Raw genomic sequence first — 18,779 nt, forward strand, 5'->3', positions numbered from 1 at the left:
TACGAATAAAGATTTTATTGAACTAAAATACGAAGTTATTAATAAAAATATACATTGATCCACCTGCTCTTTGAAGTTCCAAACCGTTAGCAATAATCAGCATCGCAATTGATGTCTTTCAATCACTCAAACCAACGGCTTTCATAGCCAAATCAATCAAATCTGACTTTTTAGCTTTTGAGGGTATTTTGGCATTATTTAAAGCCAAGAACTCTTTTAATTGTGCAACCGTCAGTTTCGGGGCCTAAAAAAAGAGAATAAAAGAAAGTGAGAAGCAGTAAACAGTAGGCAGTAAATAAAAGCAGGAAAAGTTGTGAAAGAAAAGCAGTAAAGAAAGTATGAAAATAGAATGAAAGTTTTTGCTTTTTTCGGTAAGGCTTACAAAAAAGAGAAGATAATGAGGAAATTTGTGAAGACAGTGAATAACACGATAGTACAATCTATGCAAATATTTCGGCTATATATTCAATAGCCGTTCCCAGTGAAATACAAAATAAAGAAAGAGGCCTAAAAAAAAGAGAATAAAAGAAAGTGAGAAGCAGTAAAGAAAGTAAGAAAATAGAATGAAAGTTTTTGCTTTTGTCGGTAAGGTGTTACAAAACAAGAGAAGATAATGAGGAAATTTGTGAAGACAGTGAATAACACGATAGTACAATCTATGCAAATATTTCGGCTATATATTCAATAGCCGTTCCCAGTGAAATACAAAATAAAGAAAGAGGCCTAAAAAAGAGAATAAAAGAAAGTGAGAAGCAGTAAAAAAGGAAGAAAATAGAGTAAAAGTTTTTGCTTTTGTTGGTAAGGGCTTACAAAACAAGAGAAGATAATGAGGAAATTTGTGAAGACAGTGAATAACACGATAGTACAATCTATGCAAATATTTCGGCTATATATTCAATAGCCGTTCCCAGTGAAATACAAAATAAAGAAAGAGGCCTAAAAAAAGAGAATAAAAGAAAGTGAGAAGCAGTAAAGAAAGTAAGAAAATAGAATGAAAGTGTTTGCTATTGTCGGTAAGGGCTTACAAAAAAGAGAAGATAATGAGGAAATTTGTGAAGACAGTGAATAACACGATAGTACAATCTATGCAAATATTTCGGCTATATATTCAATAGCCGTTCCCAGTGAAATACAAAATAAAGAAAGAGGCCTAAAAAAAAGAGAATAAAAGAAAGTGAGAAGCAGTAAAGAAAGTAAGAAAATAGAATGAAAGTTTTTGCTTTTGTCGGTAAGGTGTTACAAAACAAGAGAAGATAATGAGGAAATTTGTGAAGACAGTGAATAACACGATAGTACAATCTATGCAAATATTTCGGCTATATATTCAATAGCCGTTACCAGTGAAATACAAAATAAAGAAAGAGGCCTAAAAAAAAGAGAATAAAAGAAAGTGAGAAGCAGTAAAGAAAGTAAGAAAATAGAATGAAAGTTTTTGCTTTTGTCGGTAAGGTGTTACAAAACAAGAGAAGATAATGAGGAAATTTGTGAAGACAGTGAATAACACGATAGTACAATCTATGCAAATATTTCGGCTATATATTCAATAGCCGTTCCCAGTGAAATACAAAATAAAGAAAGAGGCCTAAAAAAAGAGAATAAAAGAAAGTGAGAAGCAGTAAAGAAAGTAAGAAAATAGAATGAAAGTGTTTGCTATTGTCGGTAAGGGCTTACAAAACAAGAGAAGATAATGAGGAAATTTGTGAAGACAGTGAATAACACGATAGTACAATCTATGCAAATATTTCGGCTATATATTCAATAGCCGTTACCAGTGAAATACAAAATAAAGAAAGAGGCCTAAAAAAAGAGAATAAAAGAAAGTGAGAAGCAGTAAAGAAAGTAAGAAAATAGAATGAAAGTTTTTGCTTTTGTCGGTAAGGTGTTACAAAACAAGAGAAGATAATGAGGAAATTTGTGAAGACAGTGAATAACACGATAGTACAATCTATGCAAATATTTCGGCTATATATTCAATAGCCGTTACCAGTGAAATACAAAATAAAGAAAGAGGCCTAAAAAAAAGAGAATAAAAGAAAGTGAGAAGCAGTAAAGAAAGTAAGAAAATAGAATGAAAGTTTTTGCTTTTGTCGGTAAGGTGTTACAAAACAAGAGAAGATAATGAGGAAATTTGTGAAGACAGTGAATAACACGATAGTACAATCTATGCAAATATTTCGGCTATATATTCAATAGCCGTTCCCAGTGAAATACAAAATAAAGAAAGAGGCCTAAAAAAAGAGAATAAAAGAAAGTGAGAAGCAGTAAAGAAAGTAAGAAAATAGAATGAAAGTGTTTGCTATTGTCGGTAAGGTGTTACAAAACAAGAGAAGATAATGAGGAAATTTGTGAAGATAGTGAATAACACGATAGTAGAATCTATGCAAATATTTCGGCTATATATTCAATAGCCGTTCCCAGTGAAATACAAAATAAAGAAAGAGGCCTAAAAAAAAGAGAATAAAAGAAAGTGAGAAGCAGTAAAGAAAGTAAGAAAATAGAATGAAAGTTTTTGCTTTTGTCGGTAAGGTGTTACAAAACAAGAGAAGATAATGAGGAAATTTGTGAAGACAGTGAATAACACGATAGTACAATCTATGCAAATATTTCGGCTATATATTCAATAGCCGTTCCCAGTGAAATACAAAATAAAGAAAGAGGCCTAAAAAAGAGAATAAAAGAAAGTGAGAAGCAGTAAAAAAGGAAGAAAATAGAGTAAAAGTTTTTGGTTTTGTTGGTAAGGGCTTACAAAACAAGAGAAGATAATGAGGAAATTTGTGAAGACAGTGAATAACACGATAGTACAATCTATGCAAATATTTCGGCTATATATTCAATAGCCGTTCCCAGTGAAATACAAAATAAAGAAAGAGGCCTAAAAAAGAGAATAAAAGAAAGTGAGAAGCAGTAAAAAAAGAAGAAAATAGAGTAAAAGTTTTTGCTTTTGTTGGTAAGGGCTTACAAAACAAGAGAAGATAATGAGGAAATTTGTGAAGACAGTGAATAACACGATAGTACAATCTATGCAAATATTTCGGCTATATATTCAATAGCCGTTCCCAGTGAAATACAAAATAAAGAAAGAGGCCTAAAAAAAGAGAATAAAAGAAAGTGAGAAGCAGTAAAGAAAGTAAGAAAATAGAATGAAAGTTTTTGCTTTTGTCGGTAAGGTGTTACAAAACAAGAGAAGATAATGAGGAAATTTGTGAAGACAGTGAATAACACGATAGTACAATCTATGCAAATATTTCGGCTATATATTCAATAGCCGTTCCCAGTGAAATACAAAATAAAGAAAGAGGCCTAAAAAAGAGAATAAAAGAAAGTGAGAAGCAGTAAAGAAAGTAAGAAAATAGAATGAAAGTTTTTGCTTTTGTCGGTAAGGTGTTACAAAACAAGAGAAGATAATGAGGAAATTTGTGAAGACAGTGAATAACACGATAGTACAATCTATGCAAATATTTCGGCTATATATTCAATAGCCGTTCCCAGTGAAATACAAAATAAAGAAAGAGGCCTAAAAAAGAGAATAAAAGAAAGTGAGAAGCAGTAAAGAAAGTAAGAAAATAGAATGAAAGTTTTTGCTTTTGTCGGTAAGGTGTTACAAAACAAGAGAAGATAATGAGGAAATTTGTGAAGACAGTGAATAACACGATAGTACAATCTATGCAAATATTTCGGCTATATATTCAATAGCCGTTCCCAGTGAAATACAAAATAAAGAAAGAGGCCTAAAAAAGAGAATAAAAGAAAGTGAGAAGCAGTAAAAAAAGAAGAAAATAGAGTAAAAGTTTTTGCTTTTGTTGGTAAGGGCTTACAAAACAAGAGAAGATAATGAGGAAATTTGTGAAGACAGTGAATAACACGATAGTACAATCTATGCAAATATTTCGGCTATATATTCAATAGCCGTTCCCAGTGAAATACAAAATAAAGAAAGAGGCCTAAAAAAAGAGAATAAAAGAAAGTGAGAAGCAGTAAAGAAAGTAAGAAAATAGAATGAAAGTTTTTGCTTTTGTCGGTAAGGTGTTACAAAACAAGAGAAGATAATGAGGAAATTTGTGAAGACAGTGAATAACACGATAGTACAATCTATGCAAATATTTCGGCTATTTATTCAATAGCCGTTCCCAGTGAAATACAAAATAAAGAAAGAGGCCTAAAAAAGAGAATAAAAGAAAGTGAGAAGCAGTAAAAAAAGAAGAAAATAGAGTAAAAGTTTTTGCTTTTGTTGGTAAGGGCTTACAAAACAAGAGAAGATAATGAGGAAATTTGTGAAGACAGTGAATAACACGATAGTACAATCTATGCAAATATTTCGGCTATATATTCAATAGCCGTTCCCAGTGAAATACAAAATAAAGAAAGAGGCCTAAAAAAAGAGAATAAAAGAAAGTGAGAAGCAGTAAAGAAAGTAAGAAAATAGAATGAAAGTTTTTGCTTTTGTCGGTAAGGTGTTACAAAACAAGAGAAGATAATGAGGAAATTTGTGAAGACAGTGAATAACACGATAGTACAATCTATGCAAATATTTCGGCTATATATTCAATAGCCGTTCCCAGTGAAATACAAAATAAAGAAAGAGGCCTAAAAAAGAGAATAAAAGAAAGTGAGAAGCAGTAAAGAAAGTAAGAAAATAGAATGAAAGTTTTTGCTTTTGTCGGTAAGGTGTTACAAAACAAGAGAAGATAATGAGGAAATTTGTGAAGACAGTGAATAACACGATAGTACAATCTATGCAAATATTTCGGCTATATATTCAATAGCCGTTCCCAGTGAAATACAAAATAAAGAAAGAGGCCTAAAAAAGAGAATAAAAGAAAGTGAGAAGCAGTAAAGAAAGTAAGAAAATAGAATGAAAGTTTTTGCTTTTGTCGGTAAGGTGTTACAAAACAAGAGAAGATAATGAGGAAATTTGTGAAGACAGTGAATAACACGATAGTACAATCTATGCAAATATTTCGGCTATATATTCAATAGCCGTTCCCAGTGAAATACAAAATAAAGAAAGAGGCCTAAAAAAGAGAATAAAAGAAAGTGAGAAGCAGTAAAAAAAGAAGAAAATAGAGTAAAAGTTTTTGCTTTTGTTGGTAAGGGCTTACAAAACAAGAGAAGATAGTGAGAAAATTTGTGAAGACAGTGAATAACACGATAGTACAATCTATGCAAATATTTCGGCTATATATTCAATAGCCGTTCCCAGTGAAATACAAAATAAAGAAAGAGGCCTAAAAAAAGAGAATAAAAGAAAGTGAGAAGCAGTAAAGAAAGTAAGAAAATAGAATGAAAGTTTTTGCTTTTGTCGGTAAGGTGTTACAAAACAAGAGAAGATAATGAGGAAATTTGTGAAGACAGTGAATAACACGATAGTACAATCTATGCAAATATTTCGGCTATTTATTCAATAGCCGTTCCCAGTGAAATACAAAATAAAGAAAGAGGCCTAAAAAAGAGAATAAAAGAAAGTGAGAAGCAGTAAAAAAAGAAGAAAATAGAGTAAAAGTTTTTGCTTTTGTTGGTAAGGGCTTACAAAACAAGAGAAGATAATGAGGAAATTTGTGAAGACAGTGAATAACACGATAGTACAATCTATGCAAATATTTCGGCTATTTATTCAATAGCCGTTCCCAGTGAAATACAAAATAAAGAAAGAGGCCTAAAAAAGAGAATAAAAGAAAGTGAGAAGCAGTAAAAAAAGAAGAAAATAGAGTAAAAGTTTTTGCTTTTGTTGGTAAGGGCTTACAAAACAAGAGAAGATAATGAGGAAATTTGTGAAGACAGTGAATAACACGATAGTACAATCTATGCAAATATTTCGGCTATATATTCAATAGCCGTTCCCAGTGAAATACAAAATAAAGAAAGAGGCCTAAAAAAAGAGAATAAAAGAAAGTGAGAAGCAGTAAAGAAAGTAAGAAAATAGAATGAAAGTTTTTGCTTTTGTCGGTAAGGTGTTACAAAACAAGAGAAGATAATGAGGAAATTTGTGAAGACAGTGAATAACACGATAGTACAATCTATGCAAATATTTCGGCTATATATTCAATAGCCGTTCCCAGTGAAATACAAAATAAAGAAAGAGGCCTAAAAAAGAGAATAAAAGAAAGTGAGAAGCAGTAAAGAAAGTAAGAAAATAGAATGAAAGTTTTTGCTTTTGTCGGTAAGGTGTTACAAAACAAGAGAAGATAATGAGGAAATTTGTGAAGACAGTGAATAACACGATAGTACAATCTATGCAAATATTTCGGCTATATATTCAATAGCCGTTCCCAGTGAAATACAAAATAAAGAAAGAGGCCTAAAAAAGAGAATAAAAGAAAGTGAGAAGCAGTAAAAAAAGAAGAAAATAGAGTAAAAGTTTTTGCTTTTGTTGGTAAGGGCTTACAAAACAAGAGAAGATAATGAGGAAATTTGTGAAGACAGTGAATAACACGATAGTACAATCTATGCAAATATTTCGGCTATATATTCAATAGCCGTTCCCAGTGAAATACAAAATAAAGAAAGAGGCCTAAAAAAAGAGAATAAAAGAAAGTGAGAAGCAGTAAAAAAAGTAAGAAAATAGAATGAAAGTTTTTGCTTTTGTCGGTAAGGTGTTACAAAACAAGAGAAGATAATGAGGAAATTTGTGAAGACAGTGAATAACACGATAGTACAATCTATGCAAATATTTCGGCTATATATTCAATAGCCGTTCCCAGTGAAATACAAAATAAAGAAAGAGGCCTAAAAAAGAGAATAAAAGAAAGTGAGAAGCAGTAAAAAAAGAAGAAAATAGAGTAAAAGTTTTTGCTTTTGTTGGTAAGGGCTTACAAAACAAGAGAAGATAATGAGGAAATTTGTGAAGACAGTGAATAACACGATAGTACAATCTATGCAAATATTTCGGCTATATATTCAATAGCCGTTCCCAGTGAAATACAAAATAAAGAAAGAGGCCTAAAAAAAGAGAATAAAAGAAAGTGAGAAGCAGTAAAGAAAGTAAGAAAATAGAATGAAAGTTTTTGCTTTTGTCGGTAAGGTGTTACAAAACAAGAGAAGATAATGAGGAAATTTGTGAAGACAGTGAATAACACGATAGTACAATCTATGCAAATATTTCGGCTATATATTCAATAGCCATTCCCAGTGAAATACAAAATAAAGAAAGAGGCCTAAAAAAGAGAATAAAAGAAAGTGAGAAGCAGTAAAAAAAGAAGAAAATAGAGTAAAAGTTTTTGCTTTTGTTGGTAAGGGCTTAAAAAACAAGAGAAGATAATGAGGAAATTTGTGAAGACAGCGAATAACACGATAGTACAATCTATGCAAATATTTCGGCTATATATTCAATAGCCGTTCCCAGTGAAATACAAAATAAAGAAAGAGGCCTAAAAAAGAGAATAAAAGAAAGTGAGAAGCAGTAAAAAAGGAAGAAAATAGAGTAAAAGTTTTTGCTTTTGTTGGTAAGGGCTTACAAAACAAGAGAAGATAATGAGGAAATTTGTGAAGACAGCGAATAACACGATAGTACAATCTATGCAAATATTTCGGCTATATATTCAATAGCCGTTCCCAGTGAAATACAAAATAAAGAAAGAGGCCTAAAAAAGAGAATAAAAGAAAGTGAGAAGCAGTAAAGAAAGTAAGAAAATAGAATGAAAGTGTTTGCTATTGTCGGCGAGGGCTTACAAAACAAGAGAAGATAATGAGGAAATTTGTGAAGACAGCGAATAACACGATAGTACAATCTATGCAAATATTTCGGCTATATATTCAATAACCGTTCCCAGTGAAATACAAAATAAAGAAAGAGGCCTAAAAAAGAGAATAAAAGAAAGTGAGAAGCAGTAAAGAAAGTAAGAAAATAGAATGAAAGTTTTTGCTTTTGTCGGTAAGGTGTTACAAAACAAGAGAAGATAATGAGGAAATTTGTGAAGACAGTGAATAACACGATAGTACAATCTATGCAAATATTTCGGCTATATATTCAATAGCCGTTCCCAGTGAAATACAAAATAAAGAAAGAGGCCTAAAAAAGAGAATAAAAGAAAGTGAGAAGCAGTAAAAAAGGAAGAAAATAGAGTAAAAGTTTTTGGTTTTGTTGGCAAGGGCTTACAAAACAAGAGAAGATAATGAGGAAATTTGTGAAGACAGCGAATAACACGATAGTACAATCTATGCAAATATTTCGGCTATATATTCAATAGCTGTCACAAGTGACATACAAAATAAAGAAATCAAATGGAAAAAAACTTACTCAAAAATCACATCGATAAAATAAATTTTTTAACAAATATCACAGAATTTAATTTTTCTTCTTCTTTTTTTATAAGTCTAGGCTTCCTTACCTAATATAGGTTCAGCCTAGACTAAACAAACGTATTATTCATTCAAGCTGCCTACATTGATTAAAAATTGGTACAATCCTTATTGCAATATTTGCTCTTTCTCCTGCAAATCTTGTATTTCTCTTGGGAGTGGGTTTATTTTGATTGGCACCTAACTTTATTTTATTGTGTATTAAACTATTTTCCATAATTGGTTGTGTACACAGGGTTGAGTGTATACTCACTCAGGTCTCTATTTAGGGATGTATTATTAATTAGGTTTCGTTTCATTTCAGTTGCTTCACGGACAATTTGTTTGATTCCTAGGTCACTATCAGTTAAAACTGTTTCGTTGAATAACACGGAATGGGGCGGTTTGTCAAAAATATCGTCGGTTAAATCTGAATCAAAAGATCATGTGCTATCAATAAGCTGTAATGCTTTCTATACTTTATTTATGCTGCTGCTACCGTGTTCCTTGATTTTGGTGCACTTCTACCAGCGTAGAATTTTCACCACTACAAGGTATTTTATATATCCCTCTTTGATAAATAACTAGGGTTTTATCCTTACCACTACTGAGAAGATTCCTTACACTTAGTTACTTTTGAAAACAGAGGAAAGAGAAAATTTTATTTTCTGAAGTAAACTGCACCAAAACAGAGAAATGATTCTCAGTTTGAGCGATTTCTCTTTTTCAGTACACTTTACTCCAAAATACTATTTTTTGGTTCATATACCCTTTTTTGAGGGCTATTGATAAATATTTATTAATTTTTTTTTAATTAAAATCGTAATTATAAATAAAATAAACTGGTCTAGGACGAAAGTAATACCTGTGGGTAAGGCACCATTCAATCCCTTTGCGCCTGTGTAATCAGAATTTGGGGATAGCCAAGCAGGTCATTTACTTCTGCTAGATTGTCTGTTCATACACAATTCCCAATGCAGAGATACCAGCAAGGGTGGTAAAGTCGAATGATGTCTTACAACAATATTTCACAAACACCAGATCAGCAGCCTCACAAAAGCACGATCCTACTCTACCCTGGTTGCTAGCGTTATTTTGTACGTATCAGATACTTGGCCCACGACTCATATGTAGATGATGAAGCTAAATGCTGTCCAAATGAAACACTTCCACAAAATAAAACGCGATAAATATTATGATAAGGTATGAAACCTGAAGATCTTCTGATCCATGTTGTACCCCTATCTGAGCATTTCGATTCTTGATCATTACGTTGGTATGGTAAACTCTCCTACCTGCCCACTCAAACCCTCGCCTGGCTCATTTTGACTTTGACCCAACTGCAAACGGCTGGAAACGTGCTAGAGGTAAGTCGCGCACAAGATAAGGTGAGGATTTCCACGATCGACTTACTTCTCGAAGCATTGGCCCCAGTAAAGCTCAAGTCGTCACCCAGGGCACACCACTCAGGAGACGACTAATTTGGTGTTCGGTTCCCTCTGCGCTGGCAATACTTCTGAACAGGATCTTAAGTTAAGCAACTTAAGTTCTTATGTTTAAGCTTATGGGCTTTTCAGTAAGACTCTTTTACCCCTTCCCTTTTCTTTTCCCTTTAAGACTCTTCCCTTTTCTCCGTCTTCACGACGTAATACCTCCAATTAGGCTTTTTTCAAGACCACACTGCCTTTTTTTGAAAAACAAATAAACGTTCAGATGGGGATTAAGCCCATTTATTAAACGGCGAAAATAAATGCAAAAGTTCGGATGTTTCTACCCCATATACGGCGGTTGTCATCAGCAGAAACAATAAAGTATTAAAACTAAAAAAGAAGAAAATTCAATTGAAGACACGGGATGAACCCAGTTTTTAACTTTCACAGACAAATCTAGTGAATGAACCAGAAGCTATCATATAGTTCTATGTAATTATTAAATAATAAAAAAATTGTTTTAACCGAAAGTAAGAAGCTTTATTAAAACTTAAAACGAACAGAAATTATTCCGTATATGAAAGGGGTTGTCCCCTCCTCAACGTCCTGCTCTTTACGCTGAAGTTTGACTCTTTGTCACAACTCTACTTTTTAAAACAATAGAAACTTTAGCGTAAAGAGGGAAGCGTTAAGAGGGGCATCCCCTTTTATATACGGAATAATTTGTGTTCGTTTTAAGTTTTAATATCGCTCCTTACTTTCAGCTTTATTGGATAAGTTACACCGGCGGTACAGATGAGAAGAGGGGAGTGCACTCATGACAAAAATCTTCGTCAATCACTCAAATAAATTTTTCCTTGTTCCTAATTTTTATAATAATCATTTATAGTATTTTATAAATAAAGTATATAATTAACGAATTATAAAATTTAATTAACATAATTATGTAGTTAATAGATATAATTATATAAATAATATAATTAATAAATTATACGTCCATATGAAAAATTTATCATAAATTTCCCTCATTCCTAATTATGTAATTTCTTTTTTATACAAAAATGAAGAACTAAACATTTCCATGAAAGAAGGAGAAGAAGAAACAAAAAGACCCATAGAGGGTAAAAATACGAAAAGGCGGCCTTCAAAACGACCTCATTTTGTAAGTAGTTATACCTTGTGGCATTCCCCTTTTCCCTTTTCACAGTTTTTACCGTCTCCATTGCACTGTTCCAATACAACTCAAAAAGCTTCCTAAGACCGGATTTTTAACATTTGCACTACTCATAAAAATATTTGACCTCTTCAAAGTATTTTTACCACCATTTTAAGCCTTTTATTGGCGCTCTTCTTAGAAAAATACAGCTCATAATCACAGTTGTAGGTAAGCATTGCAAGTGCCAGTAATGGAAATATCCAGCCACTTGAAAAGTATATTTAGTTCTTCTCTGTGAATTTTCAGCGCAATAGCTCCACCCGAGCAATATCCACCCACTTTAAAACTACTTCAATGCCAATCTCTGCATTTTTAGCGTCACTCTTCATGATAAAATTATTATTAATACAAGCTAAGGGATTATCTTGCTCCTTAAAAGTATTTAGTGCCACCTTCGGTATCGTTAGGGTCATAGATCTTGTCCCAATTCACTCAAATATTCATAGAACCACAATTGTTGTAATCAGTGCCGCCGTATCCTGGATTTGTTCGTGGATGGAGTTGCGAAAAAAGCTTTGCAAAATGCAACATAAATTTGTTTGTATGTATTTTTATTACTACCGGAGCAGCGTAAAAAACAATTAAGGGGGGGGGGGCGTGGGTTGGTTTTAGAACTGAGTCCCCTATTCTTTGGATACGGCCCTAAATGCCACCAATAGAATTTTTTGCCAAAAAAGAACGAATAAAAAACAGAAAAATAATCAAGAAACCAAAATGAGGTTAATTTTCTGTGTGTGGAAAAGAAACAGCGAAAAGATAGAGCAGATATTTTAGGAAAGACTTAGTTCAAGTCGTTGTCAATGCTAAAAAAAAGGATATAAAACGTTTTTCCTTCGGTACGGTTTAGCTTTTGAAGTAAACCGCTCCAAAACAAAGAAATGACTATCGGTTTCAGTGATTTCTCTGTTTCGGTACGCTTTACTTCAAAATACTAGTTTTTGGTATACATCCTTTTTTTTCTTTCCCTTTTTTGAGGGCTGAGGGCAGCTCGGCTGAAACCTTTGCCAAAATATCTGCTTTATCTTTTTTTGTTTCATTCTGGCGTAAAATCACCCTCATCTTGGTTTCTTTATTACTTTTTTTTCATTTCTTTTGTCAAACGTCATATGCAGCCAGTGTGGTTTTAAAACCTACTTACCACCCAGGAGGATTTTCAACCCCTTGAAAAGTATTTTCAATTACTCTTTTTGTTCAAATATAGGTTAGAACTTTATAACTAATCCCACTAAGGGTAATATTTGGTCCCTTTAAAATTATTTTCAGCGCACCTCTTAGTGTATCTTCCCTGACTCAAATAAAGGCCATTTTCAGTGCCATTATATTCATTTTTTAAAGCCCTATTCTTGTTGAATACATAACTCATAAGGCTAGAGGTAACAGAATTCGTGGCACAGAGCATCATATTTAAACCCTCGAAAACTGTTTTTAGCGCTGTTCTGATATCTAGACCCTTGAAAAGTATTTATAACACCACGTTATCACTTTTAGTGCCGGGTATGGACAGCCATTGCTTAGAGAAGGTATAATTTCAATTTGAATCAAAAGTTCTAGCTTTCCTTCTGAGCGTGAAAAGTGATCAGACGGCAACAATTCCCCTTCTGCACGATTTCTTCCCCAAATGCTTCTGATCAAATTTTGGGACATACTTTTTGTACAAAATAGTCCGAAAGTCAAAGAGGGTACAGTCCAAAAGTCTTTTAACGTAATGTTTGTTTTTTACGTTTTTTTTTCATTAGGACTTGTATTTGTATATTTTTTACTCTTTATTTACTTTCGTGCACTGACAACGTTCGAGCGGAGGTATCGGCCGATATATCTGCACATTCATTCTCTCTTTTTCGCTGGCTAGAATTATCCTTATTTTTTTCTTTTTCATAATTTTTGTATTTTGTCATTCATATGACAATTTTTTTTTAGTTTGTAGCAGTGTGATGCTACAAATTATGTTTTCTCTAACCTTGTTTGAATTTACTAGTAAGGGGTAATCAAGAAAAGGAGGGCGGGGATGCTTTAAATTATTTTATATATGAATTAAGACCAGGCGAAATCTGTTCTCCGCAATTTATATATAAGTTATCTACGGTGTTGAAATCTTATGACCGTTATTGCATTGATTAAGACGAAGAAGATCTACTAAATTAATATTAATCTAAGAAGATTAGAAGAGACACGGATTAATTAATCGACATGAATTTCAATTAATCAAATCAGATAGTTATTTGAGGAATGACAACTGCCGAACGATGGATCTATAAAACTTACATGTCCTTCCAATATCATGTTCTCAATGTTGGCCATGCCTTCTAGTTTCATCTTCTTCTTCGATTCATGTTTGAAAGACCCTTGTTCTTCTTCTCCATCAGCGAAACTGCGTTTTCCGACTTTCCCAGTAACCAAAGATGACAGCTCTTCAACTAATGGTCCAATTCTCTGGTCAATAATCTCCGGTGGTACAACTGGAACACAAGTTCATTTGAATTGACGCTATTAATAAATCAATTAAATTAGAAAAGGAAATGTTTGAATATTACCAACATCAATTGCCTACTTGCTTTTCGGGTTAGGTCCAATTTCCATACGTATTACACCCACCGAAGGGATCATCCTCATGATATTATTATCCTTTTTAGCGTTTTTATCGCGATTTTTTTCGATAAATTCGTGAAATTATTGAACAAAAGCAAAAAAGAAAGTACGAAGAGAATTTCGCATATTTGTCTCCAGAATGATAAAGCTAAGAAAATAAGAAAGTGACAAGCTAAGAAAATCTGGTAAAAGCCTTTAGAGACTATGGACACAACCAAGGATACGCCATCTTTAAAGATAATTTTCACATTCATTTTGTAGTTACTTTACTTGCTTACTTATACATGTCGTAGGATTAGAGGCAAACAGCTCACCTGGCATCGAGAAGACTCCGTAAGGTTATACACTCTTTTATTTGATTTATCTAAAACTACAAAATATTAAACCCCCAACGGAGATCAGATCTAGTAAAGTTGGGTGCATATACAGTAGAGCATATAAAAAACAAATACATCTCGTCATAATAATAATAACAAAACTTGCTTGGTTAACCAAAATACAACAACAGAAACATAAAAAATAAAGAAATAAGGAAACATTGGGCAGGAGGGGAGTAAGAGGCCATCCCCATATGGGGACACAAAAATAAAGACGCACAAAGAAAAAATATTATATATTTTAATATTTCATCATCAATGACCAATTAGCAATCTTTAATATTTCCTTATTTGAATTCAGCTGAGATTTTCGGAAGAATCAATCAGAGTTTTGTCATTCAGCTTATATTTGTTTGAAATTAATGGTATTGGGTACTTAATTAAAAACCTTGAACTTGCATAATTTAGAAAAAGTAATTCGGTATGTTCAAAAACACCAACGAGCCGAACGAGGGAGCAAAATCAATAGAGATTCTTTGTAAAAGTAGTTATTAGAATTTTGTATTTAAAAATACCATATGGAAATATAAACTTGGCGTATATGTTTTAAATCTAATAAATTCAAGAAAAACGGTAAAATCCTAAACCAGCCTCCGCGGTATTGTAACAACTCCAATTAGAAACAGGAGTCAAAACGAGATCATCACGTCTTTTATTTATAAGAAAAATCTCAGAGGCAGTCTGGAGTCAATTTTCGTCATCAAAAGACTTTAACTCAAGCTCCTTAGGCACACCTTGGTACTCCCACATTCTACAATATGTCAAGACGTCCTACTACTACTACTACTAACAACAACTGTTGGTTGGCATTGCTATTAAATACACGATTTATGGAGATTTTTTTCTCAACAAGGCTAAAGAATCGCAGGTTATGGATCCTAAAATTTCAAAAATAGTGAACTGAGAGAGAAACTGTCCTACTGCTTGGAAATTCATTCTGAGAAAGCTGCAATTAAATACTTGAAACGTTCCGTTTCGAACCCTCTATAGTCCAGTCAATAAATGTGCTTCAGCGTAATCTTTTCTTCCGCAGCTTGCGTTTGCTAGAAAAAAATAAATGGGATAGATAGTTTCTTATACCTCACTGCTCTTCCATCTACGAAAATTGAGGGAAAAAAAAAGGATTTTCTTTTGCTGACTTTAAAGATGAGAAATATCTGTTGTACTAGTGACATCTGTTTGTCGGTGATTAGTCATCCAAAAAGTTATATTTGTTTGTTTTTGTTGTTGTTCTTTTTTAATTTTTTTTTGTGTTTGGTTATCGTTTTCTTTAGATGAGTTAAATTAAAAAAAAATCTTTTCCTTCAATTATTTTTTCCCGTTGAAAAAGGCTCCCGAAAGTGGAGCCGAGATATTCCGATTTTTTTTTATTATTTAAAGTTTTATTGTTATTTTTATCTTTTGTTTTGGTTCACTGCTAAGATAATTTCTTAGATCTTACTGCTTTTCCATATACAAAAATCGAGAGAGAAAAAAAAACAACGGTTTTTGCAGTTTGCTGTTCTGGAAGTGTTTAAAATTGAGTTGTATTTGTTTATTTATTGTTGTTGTTTTTTTTTTGTTTTTTCTTTTTGTGTTTGGTTGTCATTTTCTATATTAATTTTAAAAATTGTTTCTTTTATCTTAAGTTTTTTTCCGTTGAAAAAGGCTCCCAGATGTGGAATCGAAATATTTTTTAGTATTTAAAGTTTTGTTGTTGTATTTTTAATTTTTTGTTTTTTTTTCCACTACTTTATTTAAATTAAAACCATTTTTTCTCTCTCAATTTTTGTAATAAATGGGAAAAGAAAATTTTACTTCTAGGAAAAGTGCTGACATGTCGATTAGGATAAAACTGAATTTTCTGTTGCTAAGAAACAGAGGGTCACACAGTCCAAAAATAGAAAACTCAAATGGGGGGGGGGAATATGTTAATTGGAAGAAGAGCTCCAAAACTTTGGCATCTTACGGAGAAGGATAATTTAACTCTCAGGTCGCAAAATTCTGCGTCCAAACGGAAAAAGCAAGACCTCTAGATGGCCCTAACGGAGATTATTTTTAAATTTTGGTACAAGGGCATCAGTAACTCAGACAAAATTTTTAAGATGAAGAAAGTCTTTTTCTTTAAGAGAACCAATGCAGAACATAAACAAGATCACTCTCGATGATCAAATATCATTTACCTCCTTTTTTCCTCTCATTTGAAAGAAGGGCTGTCCATAGAAGATTAGGAAAGGTAACTTAAATTTGAATACAATATTTATGCATATATCTTTCTTAAAATGGTTTTCGGAACGAACTTTATTTTTTATCACTCCATGGACAAGCTCTGGTTCTCGGATGGATTATTTATTATTTTCTTTTATTTAATTTGTTATTACTTTTTTATTTTATCATTTATTATGTTCACCTTAAATAACTGAGTCATACCAACAAAGGAAACTTACATCTACCAACCACATTTGTACAGAGGACGTTTCCAGGGTAGGCCCTCAAGAAACATCCGGACGTAAACTATTTCTCCATTAATTTCTACAATTTGCTTTATTTGATGTTTTGGCTTCTCCACCAGCCAATCATTAGTCTTTCCAAGGAATTTTAATCCTTCACTTTACAACCATCGACCTAAATATTTTACAAAGCCTAGAATATTTTATGTAGTCTGGGATCTTTTACACAGCCTGGAATCTTCTATGTAGTGTGGAATCTTTTATGATTCAACGGTAACTAAAAGCTTTTGTCAAATGAGCGACATTAAAACTTAGCGAACAAAACTATCCTGCAGGAGCTGGACCCCTCAGCACCTCCTTCCACCCTATACACAAAAGTTTTAGTAGCTCTTACTAGAATAAAACAATTAGTAAGTTTAAGTGCTATTATTTAGCGATAGCCTTTCAAAATTTCTGAACTAAAAATTAATAGTTTAACTCTTGCTTTCTGATTTTTTAAACTAATTGATGCTTTTTTGCTGATTTTTGCTTTAATATTGCAATTATTTCTTTCAAAGTATTTAAACTGAAAATTCTACTGCTTAACACTGCTCTCTGGTTTTTTGCTGCTTTCTGCGTCAATATTACAATTTTACTGCTTTCAAAATATTTGAACTGAAAATTTTTACTGCTCACCTTTGCTTTCTGCTTTTTTGCCGTTTTTCTACTCTATCACCGCAATTTTACTGCTTTCAAAATATCTGAGCCAAAAACTTTACTGATTAACACTGCTTTCGACTCTTTTGCTGCTTTGATATTAAAATTTTACTGCTTTCAAAATATCTAAACTGAAAAATTTTACTGCTCAACTTTTCTTTTCTTCTTTTTTTGCTGCTTTTATGCTTTAACACCGCAATTTTACTGCTTTCAAAATTCCTAAACAGCTAATTTTACTGCTTAAACACCACAATTTTACTGCTTTCAAAATATCTGAACTAAAAACTTTACTGCATAACTTTACTTTCTACTTTTTTGCTGACGGACTAAAAATTTTATTGCTTAAAATATATTCAGATTAGTTAGTCTTTTTCTCCTCAAGACATTGTTATTTTCATTTTGTTTTTCAATAGTATTCTTCTTGTGTGAAAGCGAGCATCTTTTAAGTAATGGGAGTAGAGTCAAATCTAAGCGATAAAATAAGAAGGCTAGGATGTTTGTAAAAGTTTCTATTTCCGTGTTTCTAGCTTGATTGATCTGGCTTATTTTTTAGTGCAAAGAAAAAAAGGTACACACATAAACACATACGTTGAGACATGCTGAAGCTTACAACTTTATAGAATTAATTGATAGAATATATGAGAATAAGCAGAATAGGATGAATAAGAATCCATAGAACAAAAAAACATCATATTGGCTCGTAAATATTGATCTCTGGCCGTAAATCGCTCCCGCCCAAAAAAAAAACAAAAAAAAAAAACAGCGGACTTCAAGGTTATTATAATCTTTTATATATTTTCCTTATATTCGTGTTCTTTCATTTTTTTTAACCGTGCTTACATGAGAGTCCTCCTATCCCGATGAGAGTTCCGTAACAATTTTTATTTATGCCTACCTATTTTGGGCTTTTTTTTGCATTTGGTCAACTATGCATATTCTTTATTTGGAGATTACCTGTACTATCAAAGAAGTCTTCTGGGTCCTTATCCAAAGCCATGCTTTCTATATTAATCCACATTTTTCGAAGAACAGGATTCTGAAATAATTCTGGCTTGTATCCACCCTTTTGCTCAAGTTTTCTTATAATTTTCTTGGCTACTATTACTTCTTCATCGCTTGCTTTAGCAGGGTTGTCACCCGTTAGTTCTTCAATGTTTAAATCACGGACGTCATCTGTCAAAAATGAAAAAATAATGCTTGACTTAGTCTAGCACTAAATTCTGTACATTCAACTTTCGTAGGGGGAATACTTCTTTAAAACCAGTAAAGGTGCAACATAGGACTAAAATAGGATATAAAATAAATATGTACATATATATATATATATATATATATATATATATATATATATATATATATATATATTGAGTAGAGAATCTAATGACATTTTCTTTTCTATCCAATTCCTGCCCCGTATAATACATTTTTTTAGACACCTAACATAAACGATTTTTCAGTCAAATAAATAGGCCTTCTTTTTATGATGTCCAAGAGGCGGCATATAGTTCCACAATTTTATTGCATTATTTCTTCCATAAGCCAACTCGCGTTGTGCTATATTTTTTCTTTTACTTGTCTGTCGTTGTCCGACACGTTTTGCTGCTAATCAAATAAATAAGAGCTAAATCTTTTACAAAACCTCCCTTTTTTAGACTTTTTTATAATTGTAAACTTTCTGAGAGAATCCAAATCTTGCTGGAGGATGGTAGTTTTCTCGCTCAATTGTTGCAATGATTTTTAATACTATAGGCCTTTTCTGGCAATGCTGTTG

The 18,779-nt window shown here is 32.4% G+C and overlaps 1 protein-coding gene across 1 annotated transcript in view; it reads right to left on the reverse strand.

Annotated features, from left to right (window-relative positions):
- Window positions 1-18,779, reverse strand: part of LOC136026581 (X-ray repair cross-complementing protein 5-like) — a 98,211-nt gene continuing 79,432 nt past the window's right edge. Inside the window, exons 10-12 of the mRNA XM_065703289.1 lie at window positions 17,963-18,181; window positions 13,183-13,376; window positions 1-244 (exon numbers count right to left, since the gene is read on the reverse strand). Of these exons, the coding sequence (XP_065559361.1) occupies window positions 119-244; window positions 13,183-13,376; window positions 17,963-18,181 (539 nt within the window). The 3' untranslated portion in view covers window positions 1-118. The remainder of the gene's footprint in view (window positions 245-13,182; window positions 13,377-17,962; window positions 18,182-18,779) is intronic.

This window comes from Artemia franciscana, chromosome 4, assembly GCF_032884065.1.
Source record: "Artemia franciscana chromosome 4, ASM3288406v1, whole genome shotgun sequence".
NCBI classification, from domain to species: Eukaryota; Metazoa; Arthropoda; class Branchiopoda; order Anostraca; family Artemiidae; genus Artemia; species Artemia franciscana.